This window comes from Taudactylus pleione, unplaced genomic scaffold, assembly GCF_031769625.1.
Source record: "Taudactylus pleione unplaced genomic scaffold, aTauple2 ptg000116l, whole genome shotgun sequence".
In the NCBI taxonomy this organism is placed as follows: domain Eukaryota; kingdom Metazoa; phylum Chordata; class Amphibia; order Anura; family Myobatrachidae; genus Taudactylus; species Taudactylus pleione.
In genome coordinates this window covers 17,384,903-17,405,287 of record NW_028284518.1, presented here as the reverse complement: position 1 = coordinate 17,405,287, position 20,385 = coordinate 17,384,903, and the positions used below count along the sequence as shown (strand labels likewise).

General features: G+C 42.6%; 2 protein-coding genes across 2 annotated transcripts in view; one reads left to right on the top strand and one right to left on the bottom strand.

Moving 5' to 3' along the window:
• Window positions 1-15,072, bottom strand: part of SLC22A23 (solute carrier family 22 member 23) — a 174,542-nt gene extending 159,470 nt beyond the window's left edge. The window contains exon 1 of the mRNA XM_088471707.1: window positions 13,521-15,072. Coding sequence (XP_088327833.1) covers window positions 13,521-14,054 — 534 coding nt within the window. The 5' untranslated portion in view covers window positions 14,055-15,072. The remainder of the gene's footprint in view (window positions 1-13,520) is intronic.
• A 534-nt stretch (window positions 15,073-15,606) lies between these two features.
• On the top strand, window positions 15,607-18,268 carry LOC148524793 (uncharacterized). The gene is made up of 2 exons (XM_088471792.1): window positions 15,607-16,933; window positions 18,198-18,268. The coding sequence occupies exons 1-2, from the start codon at window positions 15,607-15,609 to the stop codon at window positions 18,251-18,253; spliced, it is 1,383 nt and encodes a 460-aa protein (XP_088327918.1). The 3' UTR covers window positions 18,254-18,268.
• The last annotated feature ends 2,117 nt before the right edge of the window (window positions 18,269-20,385 follow it).

Below are 20,385 nucleotides of genomic sequence, written 5' to 3'. Positions count from 1 at the left end.
ATGATAAGCAATTATTGGTTTTAAAAATGTTCCTACCATAAACACTTCTAGCTATAGCTTATTACTTATAAATTATCTATATATCCTAATATTCAAGACAGCTCTTTCTAGTGCAACATAATCCGTATTACATACATGGGTGTTATGACCCAATGTCACATGTAATCATGTCCACTTTAATAGTCCTGTCAAACATCCACAGCATGACTTAGTTAAATATTAACAAAAGGTGGTTATTATACCTATATAGTAGCAATGATAGGAGAGTACATACACGCACATTAATTATCATAGTGCATATGGTAGACACAAGACACAACCATATATAGCAAAATAAAATTATATATACATATACTGGTAAGTGATAAAACACAATAGGGAACTATTATAAAAGAGCTGCACATGTACACAATGTAACAACCATTCTAATATTTAGAAAATTAATGTACAGTTCTGAATGTTTTGTATGGGTTAGAGCACTTTTATAATCCGATGCCTTAGCACCAGTTTTCAGAAATGTCCCCAAATAAATAATAAAAGAAAAAAAATATCATCTCAAGGTGACAAATGCTCAAACCAGTGAGGTCACTACAAATTTGAAGAGGGCATATTACAGTACACTTCACAAGTAGAGAATTATGTACCCATTCAGTTGTGTTTTTTAGTAGCTGAGTCAGTTTTAGGTTGATCTTAGATTTATAATGGAGAACAGAAGTAGTATTTTACAGTTAAAGGTACTGTAATACTTTGTGCATCTCTGTGTTCTGGCTAGAAGCTCAGCCCAATAACATTACACATATTAGTTGCGGCTAAGCCATGCTCACAAGCTGTTGTATTGGTATGACACATCCGCAGGAGGCCATATATTGGTGCTTATATCTGTTTTCTATTTATTGCACAACACAATCAGAGTCAAAGTTGAAAAAGCTCCAGATTTTCATCACTAGGGCCATGTAGCGGGTTCTCTTGAGATCACAGTGGACAGTAATGGAGATGACAGCACCCACAACCCAATCGAGTTAACTGCAGACATCCTCTGACAACATTCGCCAACAAGCTGTTTACAAGTATTTTTAGGTAGGGGGCTTGCTGTAATATTGGTTCAATTGCTTAATAACAATGCAGATGCTACAGCATGTGGCCAGCATAAGACTAACCAAATCAGAGATCTGGAGGGCAATACATGGATTATGGGAATTTGAAGAAAACAGTTACATCTTTACTAAAAAAGGAAGCTCTGCAAATGCGATTTGCCAGAAACTAGGTAAAGTCTTAAAATAGAAATAAACTAAAATATCTATCTATTATATATATATATATATATATATATATATATATATATATATATATATTAATCATAATTATACACATCAATAAGAGGTCAGAACTACTGGCAAAATATCAAGCATAGCAATATTCGACACTGCAGTTTACATTCATGCTTAATATATGAAAAAGTAATGCTTTGGGATTAGTTGTGGGTTAACATTGTAAATGCTACTATCTTTATACTGGTAAAGCCTCTCATGTAAGAGCATTCCTGAAGCAAAGATTACAGAATAGCAAACGTTATGGCCCAGAAATAGAAAATGATTTAATTATTACTATATATAATCTAGATATGGTTTCGATAATTGGTAAATGGCATATTTGCCTCAACCCTAATCATTTTATCTTGGTCATTAATGTGTAAAAATGGTCATAATACCGACCACTTCAATTCCGGCACTCGGAATGCCGGTACCGGTCAGAATCCTGGCGCCGGCATCCCGGTAAGTAGCAGGGTTAGGTTTAAGCACCGGGGAGGGAGGGTTAGGGAGAGGGGGAAGGTTAGGATACCGACCGAAAAGGGAATGGGTATGATATACCGCCGGCATTGCAGATTCCCGTCAGCGTCAGCCCGACAGGAGCAGAGTGCGAAGCAGCGGAAGCCCGACAGCGCTGGAAATCCCGATCGTGGATAGGTAAGTATAGACTAACCTAACCCCCCTAACCCTAACTTCCTTAGGGGTGCCTAACCCTAACTTCCCCCCCCAAGTGCCTAACCCTAATCCCCCCTCTAAGTGCCTAACCCTAACCACCCCCTTCCCCGCTGCCTAAACCTAAGTCCCCCGGGGGGGTGCCTAACCCTAAGTCCCCCCCGGGGGGGTGCCTAACCCTAACCCTCCCTCCCCCTAGCCTAACCCTAACCCTCCCGGGGGGGTGCCTAACCCTAAGTCCCCCCCGGGAGCCCTAAACCTAACCCTCCCCCCCCACGGCTGTCCGCTCGCGGCGCCCGGCATCACTACGATCGTGATGCCGGGCGCCGGTCTCCCGGTGGCGGGGAAATGCGGGCGTCTACATCTAGACGCCCGGCATTTCACCCATGCCGGGATAAGACAGTCGGGAAGCCGGCTGCCGGTATTTAGGCAGTCGGCTTCCCGATTGCTTCCCCCGAAAAGGTGTCCGTATGCTAATCCTTTCGGGGTGCCGGGGTTGGGATACTGACTGCTGGAATCCCGAGCACCGGCATCCTGTACACAACATGTAAAAACAAAGGACTGACAGATTTGCAAAAGAAACAGGACAATGGCATTTCTACATTTTTAAGTACACATGTTGCTACACACAGTGTAACAGATGAGACTCCCATAGTTCAGTTACCTAGGAACCAGTCCTTCCTTCCTTAATATATGGCCTATAATAACAATAATTATTCATTATAAATAAGCAATAACAATGGCTCAGTGATGAATATGACATGTTGAATACTGGGTGGGTCACCACTCTATATAGGTTTAGTTCTCTTCATATTGTAAATAAATGAATAATCCATGTTGCCATATTTACAATAAAAAAAATATATAAAAAAAAAAAAATGAGGGGACAAAAAAAAAAAAAAAAAAACCTTCAAAAGCAAACTGAGCTTTAGGTTAAATAGAATTTCCCTATGTAGTCAGCACAATTTGGCAGAAGTGAATCTATACTACTACAGAGTGTTTTACTTGCTATTTGCCCCAAAGTAATTGACATAATTTAGTGAAATCTTGGTCTAGAAGAAACATAAGGAAGTTGTCTGGCCTGATAATGAATAGGCTCCCAAATGCGGAATGAGGTGAATATTTTGCTTAAAAGTTATTATTTTGCTCATCTCTGTTGTGTAACTGCTTTATTTTTTACACTATCTAACAACAAATACCAGGCTTCTACTTTAAGATTAAGGTCTCCATTTAACAATGAGACAGAAGACCTTTTAGCAATTGCTAAAGGCATTATGTCCTCCTGTCAGTATTCAACAAACAGTAGTAAACTAAGATTACCGATATTTGTCACTGTATCGCTTACGCCATCAATAGATGGAGAGAGAATGGGGACCCAACACAGCTTTTCCAGTTTCAGCGAAGCCTTCCTGGCATTGCAGAGTCCCCGCCAGGGAATAACATTCGTTATTAAATGGGGCCCTTAGAGTTTAAAAAGATACAACAAGCTTGTTTATGAACTTCATACCATAAAAGCTATATTGTATCAGAAAAATATTAGGCAAGTTATTTACTGCAATTATCCCTTGTTTAAGGTGGCGAGTAGGATAAACAGCAATGAGAACACATGGTGGTTCAGTGTTAAAGCTAGATCAGGTAGGAAGCCAGAAGAGCATTGTTACTGCTTAGCTAAATGCACATCAGCCCCATACACAAGCGCCAAATATAAAAATTAATTCTAAACACTCAGGCTAACTATTATACAAGTAGTATTAATTTATACAAGGCCGACATATCCCATGACATATTTTAAACAAATACTTGTAGCCCCATATAAAAATTAAATCTATGTTCAAAAAGTGAAGATATTTATAAATTCAAACTAAATAAGGAGGGAAAAAAAAAACACTAAACATAAAAAAGTATTTGAAGTCAAAGGTTTCAGAGCATATTGAATATCTCAGAATGAGAACAAGGCTACAAAGCTCTCTTTCTCTTTGGAAAATGAATGGGAGCACAGACAGTGGCAGGGAGACAATAGTCTGATGGCATTGGAAAAATACTTATTCTTTAAAAAACAAAAAAGGTCCAAAGCTTGAGAAGAAAAAAAGTAAAGGATGTATGAAGTGTAATACAATACGTTTGAGTCTTCAAAAGCTACCAACAAATGAGACTACCATTCTAATCGCTCAAGGAGCATGTTGGGAATAAAAAAAATTTAAAAAACATGTCATTCTTATACATTAAAAAAAAAAAATCACACAAAATACACAGTGTTTCCAAGGAGAATTATTTTTCGTTAATTCAGTTATGTGCAAAATATTAAAGCTGCTCTTAAAAGGCAATCTGTTATTTCTCATTGAGATAAATGTTGCAGGGTATTAAATAAAATGAGTTTAGTCATTTTTTGAGATAGGTATTCATTTCAGCAACTGGTAAAGTACTGGGAGTTACCAAAATAAGTGATAGAAAGGGGGTAGCAGACGGAACATCAGGCCACTTGGTGGAAACCTAATTTCTTCAGGGACTCCAACAGCACAGGGGACAGGCGTCTCTGACAAACACAGCCTCATGTGTAGATGAGCAAGAGTAAAAAAAAGAAAAATCAAAATAAGAGTTGTAAAGTGTATGTATCTCTCAATTGCATTGTTTCTGTTGTGAATGAAAGTAATCTATTCCTCCAAAAACATTTCAGCTGTGTTACAAAGAGTCACTTTAAGGCAGAGGTGGGGAACCTTTTTTCTGCAGAGGGCCATTTTGACATATATAACATTATTTGCAGGCTCGGAGCAGGCCCACCCACTATGTGTGATGTCACACGGGGGTGGGGTCACAATCGCCAGTGATTACAGCATCCTGAGGATGCTCTGGGGAGCTGTAAGGGCAGAATTGTTACCATCTGAAGCGTCCCAAAGATGCTCCAGGCGGCACTGCTGCAGAGATTCTGGCTGCAGGGTGCCATTCTAGGCACCCTGCTAGCCAGATGAGGCTAGCAGAAAAAAGCTCTGAGGGCCAGAAGAAATGCTTCTGCAGGCTTATATGGCCCCGGCCCTGAGGTTCCCTATCCCTGCTTTAAGGCATCAAACAGTGAAGCTACAACTTGAGTTTTCCTATTCTTTTTACATTTTCCCAAAAGCATGAGTTCAACATATGATTGGCAGATTCAGCTGGCGGCTCCAAACGCTTCCTATTGTACATTTCAATTCGGTAATAAGGAATCACAAATCGGATGAAGAATTTCAGTCATATTACAGCCTATTGCAGAGAATGGTTTAAATGGGCACAAACCCTACAAAGTTGTATTATACAAAAAAAGTTTGACAAACCCTAGACTCTTCATATTGTACTCACATAGTGCCAGCTATTGTTCACTGTTCTCTGCCATTCTTGCAGAAGGAGGCTGAGGCTCCTTGTAGTCTATTTCAATGCAATTACAGATAGACCATCTTCTGTGACCAGGAAAATAAATCCTCTGTGATGACAACTTTATCTCATACATCGCTCCTGAAACTTTTACATATATAGATAGACCTGTATAATTGGTCTAAAATGAGGCAACCTGTATTTTAGGGCCCTTTAATTTCATCAGAAAGTGTTTGTATTCTATAAAAACAAAAAACAATTAAAGATAGACATTTTCCTTAATAAGAAAAAAAAATAGATGTGGTTGTTGCTGTACTACACAACAAATTGACAATGTTGTTAGTAAAAATAAAAACTTTCCTTTCTTGAGACTATGGGCTCTATTTACTACAATCCGCATTGGTAATGCAGATTGTAGTGTGATATTACCGAGTGCATTCGCATTGCGAATTCAGGCAATATCACAGGGATTTACTACAAATCCCTTGCAGGGACAGAGCTTGCGATAAAGCTCTGTCCCTGCTAATCCCCTTCGGAGCCTTATCACGGTATTTTCGCAAAAAATACCGTGATTAAGTGCCCGCGCATGCGCCGACCGATTGCCGCAGCTACCCCCCCCCCCGGTGCTAAGCCCTCCCCCCCACGACCCCCCCCCCTTACTTACACTTACCTGCATGCTCCAGGCCTCCGGTGATGTTCTCCATTCCTCCGGTCAGGTGATCTCCCATACTGCACTGGGGCCCGATCACCTGATGACCGGGCAGCAGTGCACTGTGGGAGACTAGCTGACCGGAGGGGAGTCATCACCGGAGGCCCGATCACCGGTCCCTGGAGTCAGGTAAGTAATTTTTTTTTTTACTATTTTTTTTTCCTTTTTATTTACAGTAATCAGCTTGCGGTCTGTTTAGACCACACAGCTGATGACAGGGTCCGACTCCCGGCTCTGCTCTCCCCGTTAGAGCAGAGCAGGAGTCCGGTAACCGGGGGAGACCCTGGATAACGCCACCTCCAGGTGGCGTTATTATCACAAGGCTTTCCCCGGTATTTTTTTCACATTTATTTTTAGTAACTATGGTCAGATCACATTTCCCATTACAGTTATGGGAAATGCGATCTGCTTACTAAAAATAAGTGATACTTAGGGGTTGGAGTAGAATTTTACGAATTCTACTCCAATTGCCCTGTAATAACTATAGGTGATACTAAAATAATGTGAAAAGGGTGTAAAAACACCCTTTTTCACATTATTTTAGTAAAAATAAATGTTGATAAATAGAGCCCTAAGTGAGGGCACTGACAAGTCATTTGTAATAAATGAGCATATATACATATAAAAGGCTTCTCAAAGCAAATCTGTTTAATACTGGTGCCAATGATAGTCAGTCAGAATAACAGTAGCTGTTGCCAACTATGTCATCACCTCCTTCCAAAAAGCAATAGGAAATGTTCTGTTACATATGTAAAAGAAAATATACTGAGCATGCAAGAGGAAAATGAGAAACGTGGTCTAGCAACAAATAGGAAAGGAACAGCTAGATCTTCCATTGTGATGTAAAAAGATGATAAAAACAATAGAACAATAAAACAGATTAGTTTTATAAACACAATAAAACCACTACTGTTATTTAACTCTACTAATGCAACTTGTTTATTTTACAAATTATAACAAAAACATAAAGGTGCTGCTAATTAAGATCATTAAATAGATCTCAGTATGGCTATTGTGAGTCACAATCAAATGAGATTGGCAATATTTTATGCCTTTCATTTAAACCTATTGAAATGCAAGGTTAAAACAAAGACTTTACACGACATCACCTACATCAAAACTAAAATGTTCAGGTAGATTTGCAATGCTGAGGTGTCCTGATTCGCCAGTTCTTAATGCTCACCATGAAATACTTATGAGAACAGTCAAAAAGGAGATTAAAAATAAATGTTGCTCAACAAGGACATCATTTGGCTCACAATTTTTGCATATCTCCTTGTACAATTTAAGGGATTCTCTAGATTATTAAATATCCATTTCTATAAAAAATTAGGCATAACATTCAAATACATTTTAAAATATTTAAGAAATGCACAATTATAGAAATAAGGATTTATTTCAGCTATTTTTTAGGATTTATCAAGAGTAGCTTTAAAGATGGAAGTGAAATGATGCTTATAATTGAAATAGACGGATGGCTAGAAAATAAAAAAAATTTGACGCAAAGAAATAAAATGTGAACTCCTCCATTTTCAGAATGGAACTATGTGGTCAAAAATATAGATTTTCATTTATCTGGTTTATCAATTAATTTAACCTGGTTTCCAAGACAATCACACTGCACCCCCCAAACACACACACTGCCTGTTATTACAATGTATTATCTGTTACAATGTATTATTTCATCTTATTTGCTTAAAACCTAAATTTGACAATTTGAGCAGAAGGAAATTCCCTTTGTTCAAGACAAGTTAATCACTGATGTTAAACAACATACCTTTAGTAATGTAAATGCATGTAAATAGGTATGAGGATGGAACTTCTTGCTTCCTGTGACCCAACACCCCCTGCTGCTTGCTTCTGTGGTAGGAGGCACAGGAAACCAATTGGATCTTTTGATGCTGCCTGCTGTACTAACTTGCATACCTCCATTGCACCAAATGCAGGACTGTTTTTGACATGCAACTACATTGTATGTTAAAAGCAAACATGATTTATTCACACCAGTGGGTAAGGGTATTCAAAAATACTTTGAGAATTGTTATAGGTGAGAGTCCTGCCAATTAGTGTGAAGATTGCAGAACTGATGCAAGACATAAGAGTACATTAACATTTCAACATTTTCAAGGTACCAGCTACTGTACCTTGTAAAAAAAAAAAAGAATAACCCCCCCCCCCCCCCCCCAAAAAAAAGTCTTCACTTTAGGGGTTTAATTTTTACATTTATTTTCACTTTTAGGTCATATCAGCCAGCCATTTGGGTTTTCACAAATATTGTGGGGTTAGCCATAGGACATATTAACTTGAAAAGCCTATTACTATGCAAAGCAATTTTATCGACTCTAAACAGACATGTTGCAACAGTTATAAATGTTTAAGATCTCATACCTTTGCAGATTTAAGATATTGAAAAAGCACATAATTGCGGCTAACTCAGTTATTTCTGTAATCTTCCATAGGAGGCTTTATGATGCACAGAAAATCACTTTCAATGGAAGGAAGTTTTCAGTATTCCTCTAAATGTACGTATTGAATAGTTCTTTAAACGGTTACATGTATTTGTGAAGACAGCATATAAAGCTACTTCATTTTGGGAAAAGATTCTTTTGATTTAGAGTACTAATAAACAATAAGGCTATATAAAATATTCCCAAAGAGAAGCATTTTTCTGTGTAATGTACAATGTAAAAAATGGATTAGAAGATGGTTTTGCTTCATAGTCTTATTACTAATTATCTCTACATAAATTTCTTTCATCACTAGATTTCAGATTTGTTCAAAAAATCTTTTGCATACAAAAATTAAACTATTTTCACAAAGATTAGTTATAATACATGAGGATCAGTAGTATAGCTTCAACGACTATATATTTTCGTGAAAGCTTAGAAAGTAAAAAAGATCATTATGAAAGTTAGAGCAGTAGTTTGTTTATTAATTGCTCAGTATAGAATATTACCAAGTCGTCCGTGACTGAAGGGCTGTGAGGAGGGGCAGCCACATAGGGCACCAATCTGCACAGGGAATCAATATATCAGGTTTGATTGATTATGATTGAGAGCTTTGGGAGCGTCAGATTTTCTTCTTGCCCCAGGTGCTACAACTTCTAGTTACATCTCTGATCACCGAGAAGATGATGGAATAGTTAACCCCAAGGTGAAACAAAGGGATGTAGTGAATTTACCGGCGGTCGGGATGCCGCTAATCAGAATCCCGACAGTGGAAGCCCGACCCGGGACTAAAGATAAGCGTCGAAATACAGACGCCTATCTTTAGCCCGACGCCGAAATCCCAACAGCCGGCATCCCGAATGAAGGTAAGAGGAGCCCTGTAAGGTGTTAGCCGCGGGTGGGGGGTAGGGTTAGTTTTAGGGACCCTAGGGGGAGATTAGGGTTAGGCACTCCCTGGGGAGGGTTGGTATTAGCTTATGGAAAGGGGGGTATAGGGTTAGGCCCCCTCAGGAGAAGGTTAGGGATAGCCACCCCCTGGGGAGGGTTAGGTTAAGGGTGCGTGACCGGGGGGGGGGGTTAGGGTTAGGCACCCCCGGGGGGAGGTCATGGTTATGGGTTAGGGGGGAGGGGGGTTAGGCTAATTACCGCCGTTGGCAGGGGTTCCGGACTATAGATAGACAATGTCTAAATAGACACCAGATGTTAGACAGTCAATAGTTAGACATGGACAATATGTCGACAGGGACAAAAGTCAAACACACTAAAGGTCGACATGTAAAAAGGTCGATAGGTACAAAAGGTCAACAGGGTCAAAAGATCAACAAAAAAATAGTCAACACTTTTTTTTTTAGGGTCAGGTTTAGAGTTAGGGTTAGGCACCAAGGGGCGTGTTAGGGTGAAGATTAGGGCTATAAAAAAAAAAAAAAAAAAAAATTGTCAACCATTTTTGTGGCGAACTCTTGACCCTGTCAACCTTTTGTATATGTCGAACTTTAGTGTGTCTGACTTTTGTCCCTGTCTAACTATTGACTGTCTAACATCTGGTGTCTATCTAGACATTGTCTATCTAATTACTGTCTGTTATACCACACCCCCTTGTCAGCATCTTCCTTCTTCGGGCTTGCGGCGTTGAGATATGAACCGGCAGCTGGGATTCCATACCCAACCCAGAACAAATTATATACTAATGCCTAGTATAGTATCTAATAATTGTGCACATACCTCTATTGCTTTTTTTAAGTATAGATACCCATCAATGATTGAAAGTGCTCCTGAACACTACATATAATAACCTTGTATTTAGTTGTAACTTAATTCTTCAGTAAAGAAAGTAGACTTTCATATTACCTTGTACAGTGTAGCAAAGAATTTAGTTATTACTGTGCAGATTGGTGCAGGCTAGCTAGCCAAGCATAATGGAAAACAGTCTGATCCACTAAGTTATAGTATATGGACTAATGTAACCCATAATGTAAATTATACAGGCAAGGAATCCCAGGGATGACTTCTAACATATGTACAGTAGGGAGTTATTCCTTATAATTCACATAAGGAAAACTGATGTGATGACATCACAACTCATTGATTATGCATGTATTTAGAAGTGTTAATACACATATTAGTATCACCTGCTTATTAAAACTAGGTTAAAGTTTGCTTTCATGTTATATATTAGAAACTGCTGCAGTCACCTATATTGCACTCATAACTGTGCTATTAAAGAAATATTTATATTAAAAAATAAAAAAAATTGTCATTAAAATAAATGAGAAATATCAAAGACAAATTACGTTAAAAGTTCATATAAAATATCAGTTGTCTAATCAGCATACAGTATGTAAAAATGTTTGCAAGGGAAGCTCAACAGGCACCAAAATATTGATTTTCATTCAAAAGTGGACAATGTAGTCCAAAGAGAATATAGCAAGTGTGTGTAGTGATATAATCTCTATTAATATCATTGAACACAATGAAATAAAATATAAAGAACCACGATCACAAGACACTTCTCCACCTTTAATTGTGAGAACAGTGTTCATAACATGCTTTCCCTAATGGTGCATACACACGATCAGATTTTTCCTTCAGATATGGACGATAACGATTTAAAAATCGTTCAGTTGTTCATATCTGAAGGAAAATCGTTCATATCTGACATGCCTGAACGATGGACGATCAACGATGCGCGTTCCCGTTTGTCAGATAACGATATCTGACATCTGATGGGTTTGCAGTCAGACTTGGACGATTCCATTCATTTTAATGCAGTCAAAAATCGTTCAATCGTTCAAAACTTTGGTAAAATCGTTCAAATCGTTTAATCGTTCATCTGACAAATCTGACAAATCTGACCGTGTGTACGCTCCATAACACATACTGTCTTTATTGTATTAGGAGTATGTACAAAAATGATAAAGCAGTCAAAAGATCACTAAAATTTCAACAATCTATGCACAGTATATTAAAAAAAGTCCCTAGTAGGCAAGGTTCGAGGCATGTTCGGCCAGTGCGGTCGAACAGGGGTGCCACCCCATAGGAGGGCGCACCCCTCCCAACATCCTGATCTCAGCGGGACAGTCCCACTTTTCGGGCACTGTCCACCCATGGGCTGAAGTGTCCCGTGGGTGGTCGGGAGATTGGGCACCCCCACCGCCGCAGCTGTGCCAGATCCTAGAGTAGCTGAATGGATGCTGCACACATCCATTCAGTGCAGGGAGAGGGCTGGGGGAAGCCCAGCTGTTGACGGAGTGCTGGGCTCGTCCCCAGCCTGACATTACACTGGAGGCGTGCCATGCGGGCACGCCCCCAAATATAATTTAGCGGCGTAGCCCATGGTAATTAGGCCACACCCCCATTTCGGACACAGGCATCTACTACCCATCCTGCACAGGGCGTGGCTACCCCCTGGAGCCGACCCTGCTAGTAGGGACCTGTCTGTTTGTTCGGGCTAATCTCGAGAACCACTGGACGGATTTTGATGCAGTTTTCACTTTTCTATAAAGCATTTATTGAGAAAGGTTTAGGTGTATGAAACATTTATATATGACAAAAGGGAGCTGAGCAGTGACGATTTTAGTGAAGCAAGTCAATGAAAAAAACCGGACATCCGAGAGCTTTCTTGGCTTACACTGCCTAAACAGTTAAAATATATATCACAACGATGGACTTGATCTTATAGAATGTAAACATTGAAATGTATTATCTGGTTTCTCCAGAAAAATTGATGTAAGCCCTGTGTACTGATACAATATTTAAGTTTTTCCCTTTTTTAACCGTTCTTTTTTCAATAATGTAAAAAAACGATTCTTTAATTTCAAACAAGTCAAATTCCCAGCAAGAGTCTGCTTTGGCATTACAATAAAGAAAGCACAGGGACAGACACTTAACGTGGCAGGAGTTGACCTAAGTGGAGACTGTTTTGCTCGTGGACAACTTTACGTGACCCTTTTGCATGTCACGTCAAAACTAAATATTTTCGTATTTACGTCAGGAGGAAAAACTACTAATGCCGTCTACAAAGCAATCTTATAAGACCACGGTTAAAAAAAGCCCCTATCACTGAAAATTCAATATTGCTCCAGTGCAAAGCCGAGTCGCTAGTTACATATATATAGATTTTAATTGGAAGAACATGTTTAGAACATGTTTAGAACAGGTGTTACTCACTATTGTGACAGTCCAATCTGTGAACATGCCTTAACTATATGTCACTTTCTATAGCAGAAGCTTTTATACAGGTCATTAAACTGCCAGTTTTAATGTGTAACAGTCCTGTGCTTTTTTCCCAAAGTAATTTTCCAAACTAAAGTCTACAGTACATTGCACAGTCACTTACAAATGGACCACAATGCCCTGAAGTGTTTTATCCATACAGTATATAACCTTTTGAAATGCTTCTATAGCCACTGACCTACAAACGTAATATGGACAGATTGTAGACCGGCTTTGCCAATATGCTCTTTATCACCAAGGGTAGGTGGCACTTGAATTGTATATATGTGTGACATTACCCTTACTGATTAGGATGCTGGAAGGAAGCTGGTGTTCCCAGTGCCAGCTGTTGCCTCCCCTCTGCCTGAAGCTGGTAACACATAGGGGAACCTATGTTAGCATATGTAACTACAGGTGTTAATGCAATTGAATACTTACATTTGTCTCAGTGGGAGCACATTATCAGCCAGATATAGGTAACAAGGCTCTACAAACATGCTTGGCTTGAACAAGATAGCAAATAGACGAAAGTACTTTAAACGCATTTGAAATACATTCAGTGATAGTTATATGCGTTTTTTGCTTTTAACATGCATTAAAGAAATGTATTTCCCCGCCTGCTGGTACGTATAATTTGATAACTTGTATTATAATGCCATCATAACCATACCCTTTATCTGTATAACACGTCTTCAGTTTTCATAAAATAAACCTTTCCTTTCAGGGATGAATTTTATTTTATGCACCACGGTCCCCTGACAGTATAATTACATACATAATAAACATACATGTGTGCGGCACCGCTATGCCCCCGGCATGTCCTGGGCTTACCTTGCTCACCACGTTCTGTACCAGGCCAGCGTGTATTTGGTAGGTCCACTCGTGGCACACACATGAGTCGTTGTGGGCAGGCAGAGTGGCCGGGTTGGGCGAGGGGGTAGTGGGCAGCTGTGGCGGCGGTATAAAGAGCATGACCTCGGGGGCCAGGGTGCTGTCATTCCCCCCCTGGTAGAGGTGTCCCCTAGGGATGTGCTCGGAAACGCTCCCGTTGCTCTTGCACCACCTGTCCGGCTGGTCCAGTAAGAAGAAGTCTGAGAACTGGCTGAAGCTGAGGAACAGCGCCGGGATCCAGGTGAGCAGCACCAGCCGCCTTTGGTACGTGCCCATCTCGCCCAGGAAGGGCAGCACCGAGCCGTCATAGTCCAGCAGCAGCGCGTTGTATCGGGAGCCTGCCTGGGCTGGGGAAGTCGGCGCTGGGGAGAGCTCTTCGGATGCGGGGATGGCTGAGCTGGAGGCCGGCAGCACGGAGCCATTCTCCTCGGCCTCCGGCTGCCTCATCCAGCCGGACTCGCGATCTATTTCCATAATGCCGCCTCCTTCCCGGGGCAGCCACGGACTAGCAGCGGCAGCATGCAGCGGCCAGGGGGTCTCAGTCCGTCTGCTGCAATCAGTGAGGTGTAGCCTAATTCACAACAGCCCCTCTGACTCCCCGATCCTCCAGATGCAATCAGAGCCCAGATTGGGAGACACTGAGCGCCGGCACCTCCACGCGTGTCACCGGGGGCTGATCTGGGCTGCGAACCCCCACTGGGTTGAGGATGTCAGAGTTCCCTATCAAGGAGGTGCGGATCCGGGGTATACTTGTCACTGCGGTGCTGCTCTATTACTGAGCACAGGGATGTGGGGACTGGCACATGCTGATGTACAGGTGATCACTATGGGAAGCACAGAGCACACGCCTCCCCCTATCAGCCAGTCTCCCCAATGCCAGCGCCGCAGCAGCAGCTGCCCCCTCCTGCCAGTGCTTAGTATCACTATGAAGAGATGAGAGGGGCACCGCTCTGCCCAGTATGTGTCATTCCCGTGACAGCACCATAAATGTCAGGAACAGGCATGACTATCTGCCAGGGTACATGTGACCGCTGTAGGCAATGTGGAAAATCCTGCGTCTGTGTTCCGTCTAACCCACAGGGACACGGTGCCGGCGCGTCTCTGTCACCGGGATTGCTGCTTCCTGCACACACTGGCCCGGACACCGCCGGGTATAGCTCAAGCTCAGTGTCAGTGGCGAGCCCCAGGGTACAGGATCATGTCCTGTAAGGCCAGCAGCTCATAGACTGGCTCCCCACCTCCTCCCACTGCCAGAGGAGGGAAACAAATCATCATCCGACCGGTTCGGTCAGTCAGTCAGTGCCTTCCAGCCTCTGCATTGCATGACATCCCTCTCTCTCTCTATTCCATTCCTACATCAACGCCCCCCGGAAGTATTGCAGCCTCCACAAACGCCAACCTGCAGCCCCAGCCCTCCCCTAGGAGGCATCAGGTAGCAGCAGTACAGGGAGACTAGGACCTGCACCTCCTCTTCTCACTCTCCACCTCCTCATTGTGTTGCAGAGAGATAGTGGACAGAGCTGGCATGCATGCACTATACGGTGTTACATGAAGGAGAACACAGGCTGTCTCATCTGCACTGTTCATTTTTGCATTTTAAGTGAATTTTTTTTTGTTATTTAAGGAGCAATTGTGAAGTGTAATGGAGTATGCTGGAGTTATGTAAAAACTATTAGTAATAAAGAAGTGTTTTGAAGGCAGCAGTGACAGGGACATAATTGATCCACACATGTACACTACAATTATTCAAATCTAGACTATCCATTAGGGTGTCAGTGGTTAAGGGGTGGCAAAAACTCTATTTGTTCTTCGGGAGGCTCGCCACCTAGCAACAGCAGGTGGGTTAGGCAGCAAGCCTCCGAAAGTGAAAGATTTTTCACTTCCTCTGCCTGTGAATAACGCGGCGCCCACGGGTCACGTGTATGCTCGTGTCAGGTAAGGCACGCGCCTGAGCCGCGAATTTAGATTTTTTTTCTGTTAGCGCTGGCATGTAGGACACACTGTCTCTGTGACAGACTCACTGCAAATGTCCTCCATGGCTGGCAGTTATAAGGGGAAAAGAGCCCACAAAAGGGCAAGAGCTTCCCCCTCTACTTCCTCCTTTTCGGAGGACATTCACGTTAAGAAGAAAAAATCTTTTCCTGTCAGAAGTTTTGACACTTCTGATTCTTCTGACTCTGAGGCAGAAAAACCTCCTCAGCACTGTGTCAAGTCACCTCCCTGTTCAGGAAACTCACCAATCCATAAGAAAACAGGTAAAAATAAAAGTAAATTTAGCCCCAGGGAGACCCGTTCAGGTGTCATTCCCCCATTCCGTGGAATTCTCCGTAGCAGACAACAGCATAGTGCTCGGAGCAAGCACAGCACCTCTGCCCCTAGCTGGCAAGATACCTTTGCCCGTAGCCGGCAGCACAAAGGTACCTGCTTTCAGCATGTGGGGTCACCTGACAGACAGTCGCACACTTCCCACAGGGACCATGGCCACTCTTCCTCGGTAGACTGGGAATCAGAGGAAATTACCAGAACCTCCGCCTCATCCAAGCGTGGTGAATATAGCGAGATTCAGATGGCCAGGGTTGCTTTAGCAGGAAAAACACCGACCACTAAATTATATTCCACACACTGGGCCTTAAAAAGTAACTCTGAGGTCCAAAAATTTGTCCAGCTGGCATTTAGAGCAGCACTCGTCAAAGAAGATGAGTTGGTGTTACGATCCTACATGGGTCTACCAGACGTACCCGCATTGTTCGCTCCCAATATTGACCCTGCTCTAGCCTCCATAGTGGGAGAAAAGAAGCACAACGATTCCACAGACCGTACCATGAGAAAAATTCAATATAAAATAGCCGACGCAGCTGGCCCACTGCTGTTCGTATTAGATAAAGCAGAGAGAGAAGGGGAATCCAGCGTCTCTCTGGAATCTCTGGTGGCATCCAAGCTTGCTCTCCTTAAGGCCATTAGCAGAGCAACACTCATAATAGGCCAGATGTTCAACTACATCACCAACACCCACTGGTCCAGATGGCTTACTGGCGCAGGACTCGCAGACCTAGCGCCTAAATCATTAGAATTCCCTAACCTTACTGACGCAGACCTCTTCGGCCCTCAGTTTATAGAGGAGGCTAAAATAAGACATAAGGCAAGGAAGTACTTTTCAGACCTCAAAAAAGTAAATGACCCCTTCAAGAGGCCCTTTCTTCAAGGGGGTCGGACTTCGCGAGCCACAAGTTCGACCCGAGACTTCCAAGGCACAAGAAGAGCCCAGAGAGGATGCTTTGTGCACCAATCCAACGATGCCCCAAGAGGATCATACTCTAACACTTGGAACAATGCAAAGAGAGGCCGTAACTACGGTAAGTTCACCCACTTTCCCTTCTCTCCACAAAACTCTCAATCATATCTAGAGTGGCAAAACATTACCACAGACAAGTGGTTGCTGAAAACGATCCGTTCAGGGTTAAACCTCCCTCTAATTAGTTTTCCACACCAAGCGGGTCATATTCCTCATCCAAGGTATTGCAGCCCTCAGTTAGACAAGGTACTGACTACAGCCTTCAAACAGGGAAAGATAGAATTGGCAGACCTGACGGCAAAAGGCTGGATCAGCCACTTGTTACCCATAATAAAGCAAGACGGCTCTATAAGACCGGTATTAAATGTCAAAGCTTTAAATCAATATTTGAAATTAAAACACTTTCGCATGGTAGGTATTCTAGACATTCCTTACCTCCTCACAAAAGACTGCTTCTGCGTAAAGAAAGATCTGAAAGAAGCTTTCCATTCCATATCAGTTCATCCGAATCACAGGCGTCTCCTCAGATTTTTTTGGAGAGACACCTTATTCCAATGGACAGTTATGGTGTTTGGCCTCTCTTCCACTCCCTACACTTTTACACAGGTCATGAAAGCTGTAGTGTCCCACTTACATCAGCAAAGCATTCAATGTATCATTTACCTATACGACATACTACTGGTACACTCAGACCACGACACCCTACTGAGACACAAAGACTCGATTTGATACATGACACTTCAGAACCTAACCTGTGCGTGGCTTCATACTTATCATCTTACTTGGCCCTCACAGCACCAATAAGGGACAATATCACACATCTAATCATCACTTGCAGGAAACCATTTCACCCAGCAAGATCCTCTACTATTAGAGGATGGATTGTGACATCCATGAGGGAAGCTGGGATAGACACTGACCACTTCAAAAGCCATTCCTTAAGGGGAGCAGCTGCACAAGAGCAGCAGCTAAAGGCATGCCCCTACACTCGATCATGCTAGCAGCAAGGTGGGCTCAGCCCATACCTTTGCAAAGCACTATTAGAGACCAACCGATCTACAAAAGATCGAGTTTCTCAGAGCAACCACCAGGTATGTGGTAGTCTACCCACCTGCTGTTGCTAGGTGGCAAGCCTCCCGAAGAACAAAACACTAGTTTGCAGGAATCTATGACCTGCAAACTGGAGTTGTTCTAGGGAACAGGATTGCCACCTAGCAACAGCTCCCACCCTATCCTCCCTTTTCTTACTCTCCTTTGCTAGGTCTGTTGTTTCCTCTGGAGACTCTCACTTGATGTCTATTAACCTTACCTTTCTCGTCCTTAAGGTGCAGCAAGGGACCCAAAGAAACCTCAAGCAACCACCAGTAAAGAACAGAAGTAACCCGGTACTCCGGACAAGATTTCTGGCCTAAGTTTGGAATAGCTGTTTCCTGTCCAGCTCAGAATCCACTGTTCAAACCATTTTTTCCTTCCAGAAGATCATCAGTTACAGTTCAATAAAAATTGTTCTTGTTGTGAAGCATTTACGGTTTCATCTTTTTTTCCCTTTCAAACTATGGTCAAAAGGTCAAACAAAGGCATAAGGTATCAGGTATACAGGTTACCTTCTCTCACCCCATTACACTCTGGGGGCTGGATTGTCACCAGCGACCTTCCAAAAAAAAATCTAAATTCGTGGCTCAGACGCGCGCCCACATGACCGCGGGCGTACCCGTGACAAGCGTGCACATGACCCGCGAGGGCACGCGCGCCACGTTATTCACAGGCAGAGGAAGTGAAAATTCTTTCACTTTCCTCTGCCTCAGCGTTTTCGGGAGGCTTGCTGCCTAACCCACCTGCTATTGCTAGGCAGCAATCCTGTTCCCTAGAACAAATCCAGTATGCAGGTCATAGATTCCTGCAAACTAGTGTTTTTTTCAATAATCGATATGGGTGCGATATTGCAGGATACGATTACACCACCCAGATGTATTAAATAGCACACGCAGGGAAAGGAACCAGTACCTGCGATGTACTAAGAATGAAGAGACCGCATCAGTAGACTCTTTACTCATGTGCTGGGACTTCTACACATGCACTGTCTGCTGACCATGCATGCGCGGCAGCCATTGCTGGGGGGGGGGTATCCGGAGGAACTTTCTCCAAGTAAATTTTATGAAGTATAGCCCATAGGCTACAGCAGTCCAGTTAGCTGCGTGGGCCAAACTCTGAAATTGTAAGTAAATCCAACAGCATCACATCCCCAATAGAAACCTAAGGGGGTCACGGCTGCTGTCACAAATGGAGCGACCACAGCAGATATCCCCTCTTTCATACATTGGGGTGATTCTCAATATTTGTGGGTATTCCTGAAAACAGGTGTTTTCGGGGAATATGTCACAAATTTTTAATGATAAATAGGCCCCTATTAGTGACATAATATCAAGCAATCAGTGTTTTGTTTTTTTTACAAGTTTGATATTAATTATTTTTAAATAAACACTTTTTTAGAAAATAAACTGTCAAACAAGCCGATAATAGTGGGCTTTTTTTTTTCTCTTAACCAAATATTTGATTTCCTGTCCACAAAATAATAACAGATTGCAGGCTACTAGCTCCCAGGTTAAGTGGCTGTAGCTATTCAATTTCAACTCGCAGGCTGCGCTTAATGTGGATTCCTGTTTGCACCCTCCCTTTGGAGGTTACCACGGTTGCCCGAGATCAGTTAACCTATAGGTCCAGGCACTTAACCTGGTTTACTGCTTGAGAAAACAGGACACTAATTGAATAGCTCTGGAAGTTAATCCCAGGAGCTACAGCTGTGCTGTAAGTCCCACCGCTAATTACATTTCCCCCTTAACTTCCAACCTTCAAGCATTCCCTGAAAACAGGTTGGGTATGGGCAGTGCTTAAAGTGGTCCTAGAGAAGTGGGGGAACTCACACTCCCCCTTCTAAAAAAAATTGCAGTGCGCACCTACGGCGCGCAGCAAAAGGGCTGTGGTCTCAAAAGAAAGGGCATGGTCACAAAATAGTATTCCCAATTCAAATTACACCACAAAATAGCACAATCTTGATTCACATTACACCACATAGTAGTGTCTCTTATTCATGTATAACACACAGCAGTGCCCTTTTTACACAATGCCCACATTTGTGCCCCTTATACACATTGCCCACAGTAGTAGTGCCCCTTATACAATGCCCACAGTAGTAGTGCCCCTTATGCAAATGCAATGCCCATTGTAATGGTGCCCCTGATGCAGTGCCCCCAGTAGTGGCGCCCCTGATGCAGTGCCGCCAGTAGTGGTAGTGCTCCTTTTGCAATCGCCACAGTAGTGGTAGTGCCCCTTATGCAGTGCCCCCAGTAGTGGTACCCTTTAAGCAGAGCCCACAGTAGTGGCAGTGCCCATTATTCAGTGCCCCCTAGGAGTGGTGCCCCTTATGCAGTGCCCCTAAGAGTGGTGCCCCTTGTAGTAATGCCCCCAGTAGTAGTAGTGCCCCCAGTACTAGTAGTGCCCCCTGTGTAATGCCCC

Bases quoted from the DNA above. Each gene is read 5' to 3' on its own strand.
- LOC148524793 (XM_088471792.1), top strand. From the start codon at position 15,607: ATGTCCTCCATGGCTGGCAGTTATAAGGGGAAAAGAGCCCACAAAAGG. The intron at 16,934-18,197 runs GTAAGTTCACCC...CTCGTCCTTAAG, and splicing joins AAAGAGAGGCCGTAACTACG to GTGCAGCAAGGGACCCAAAG.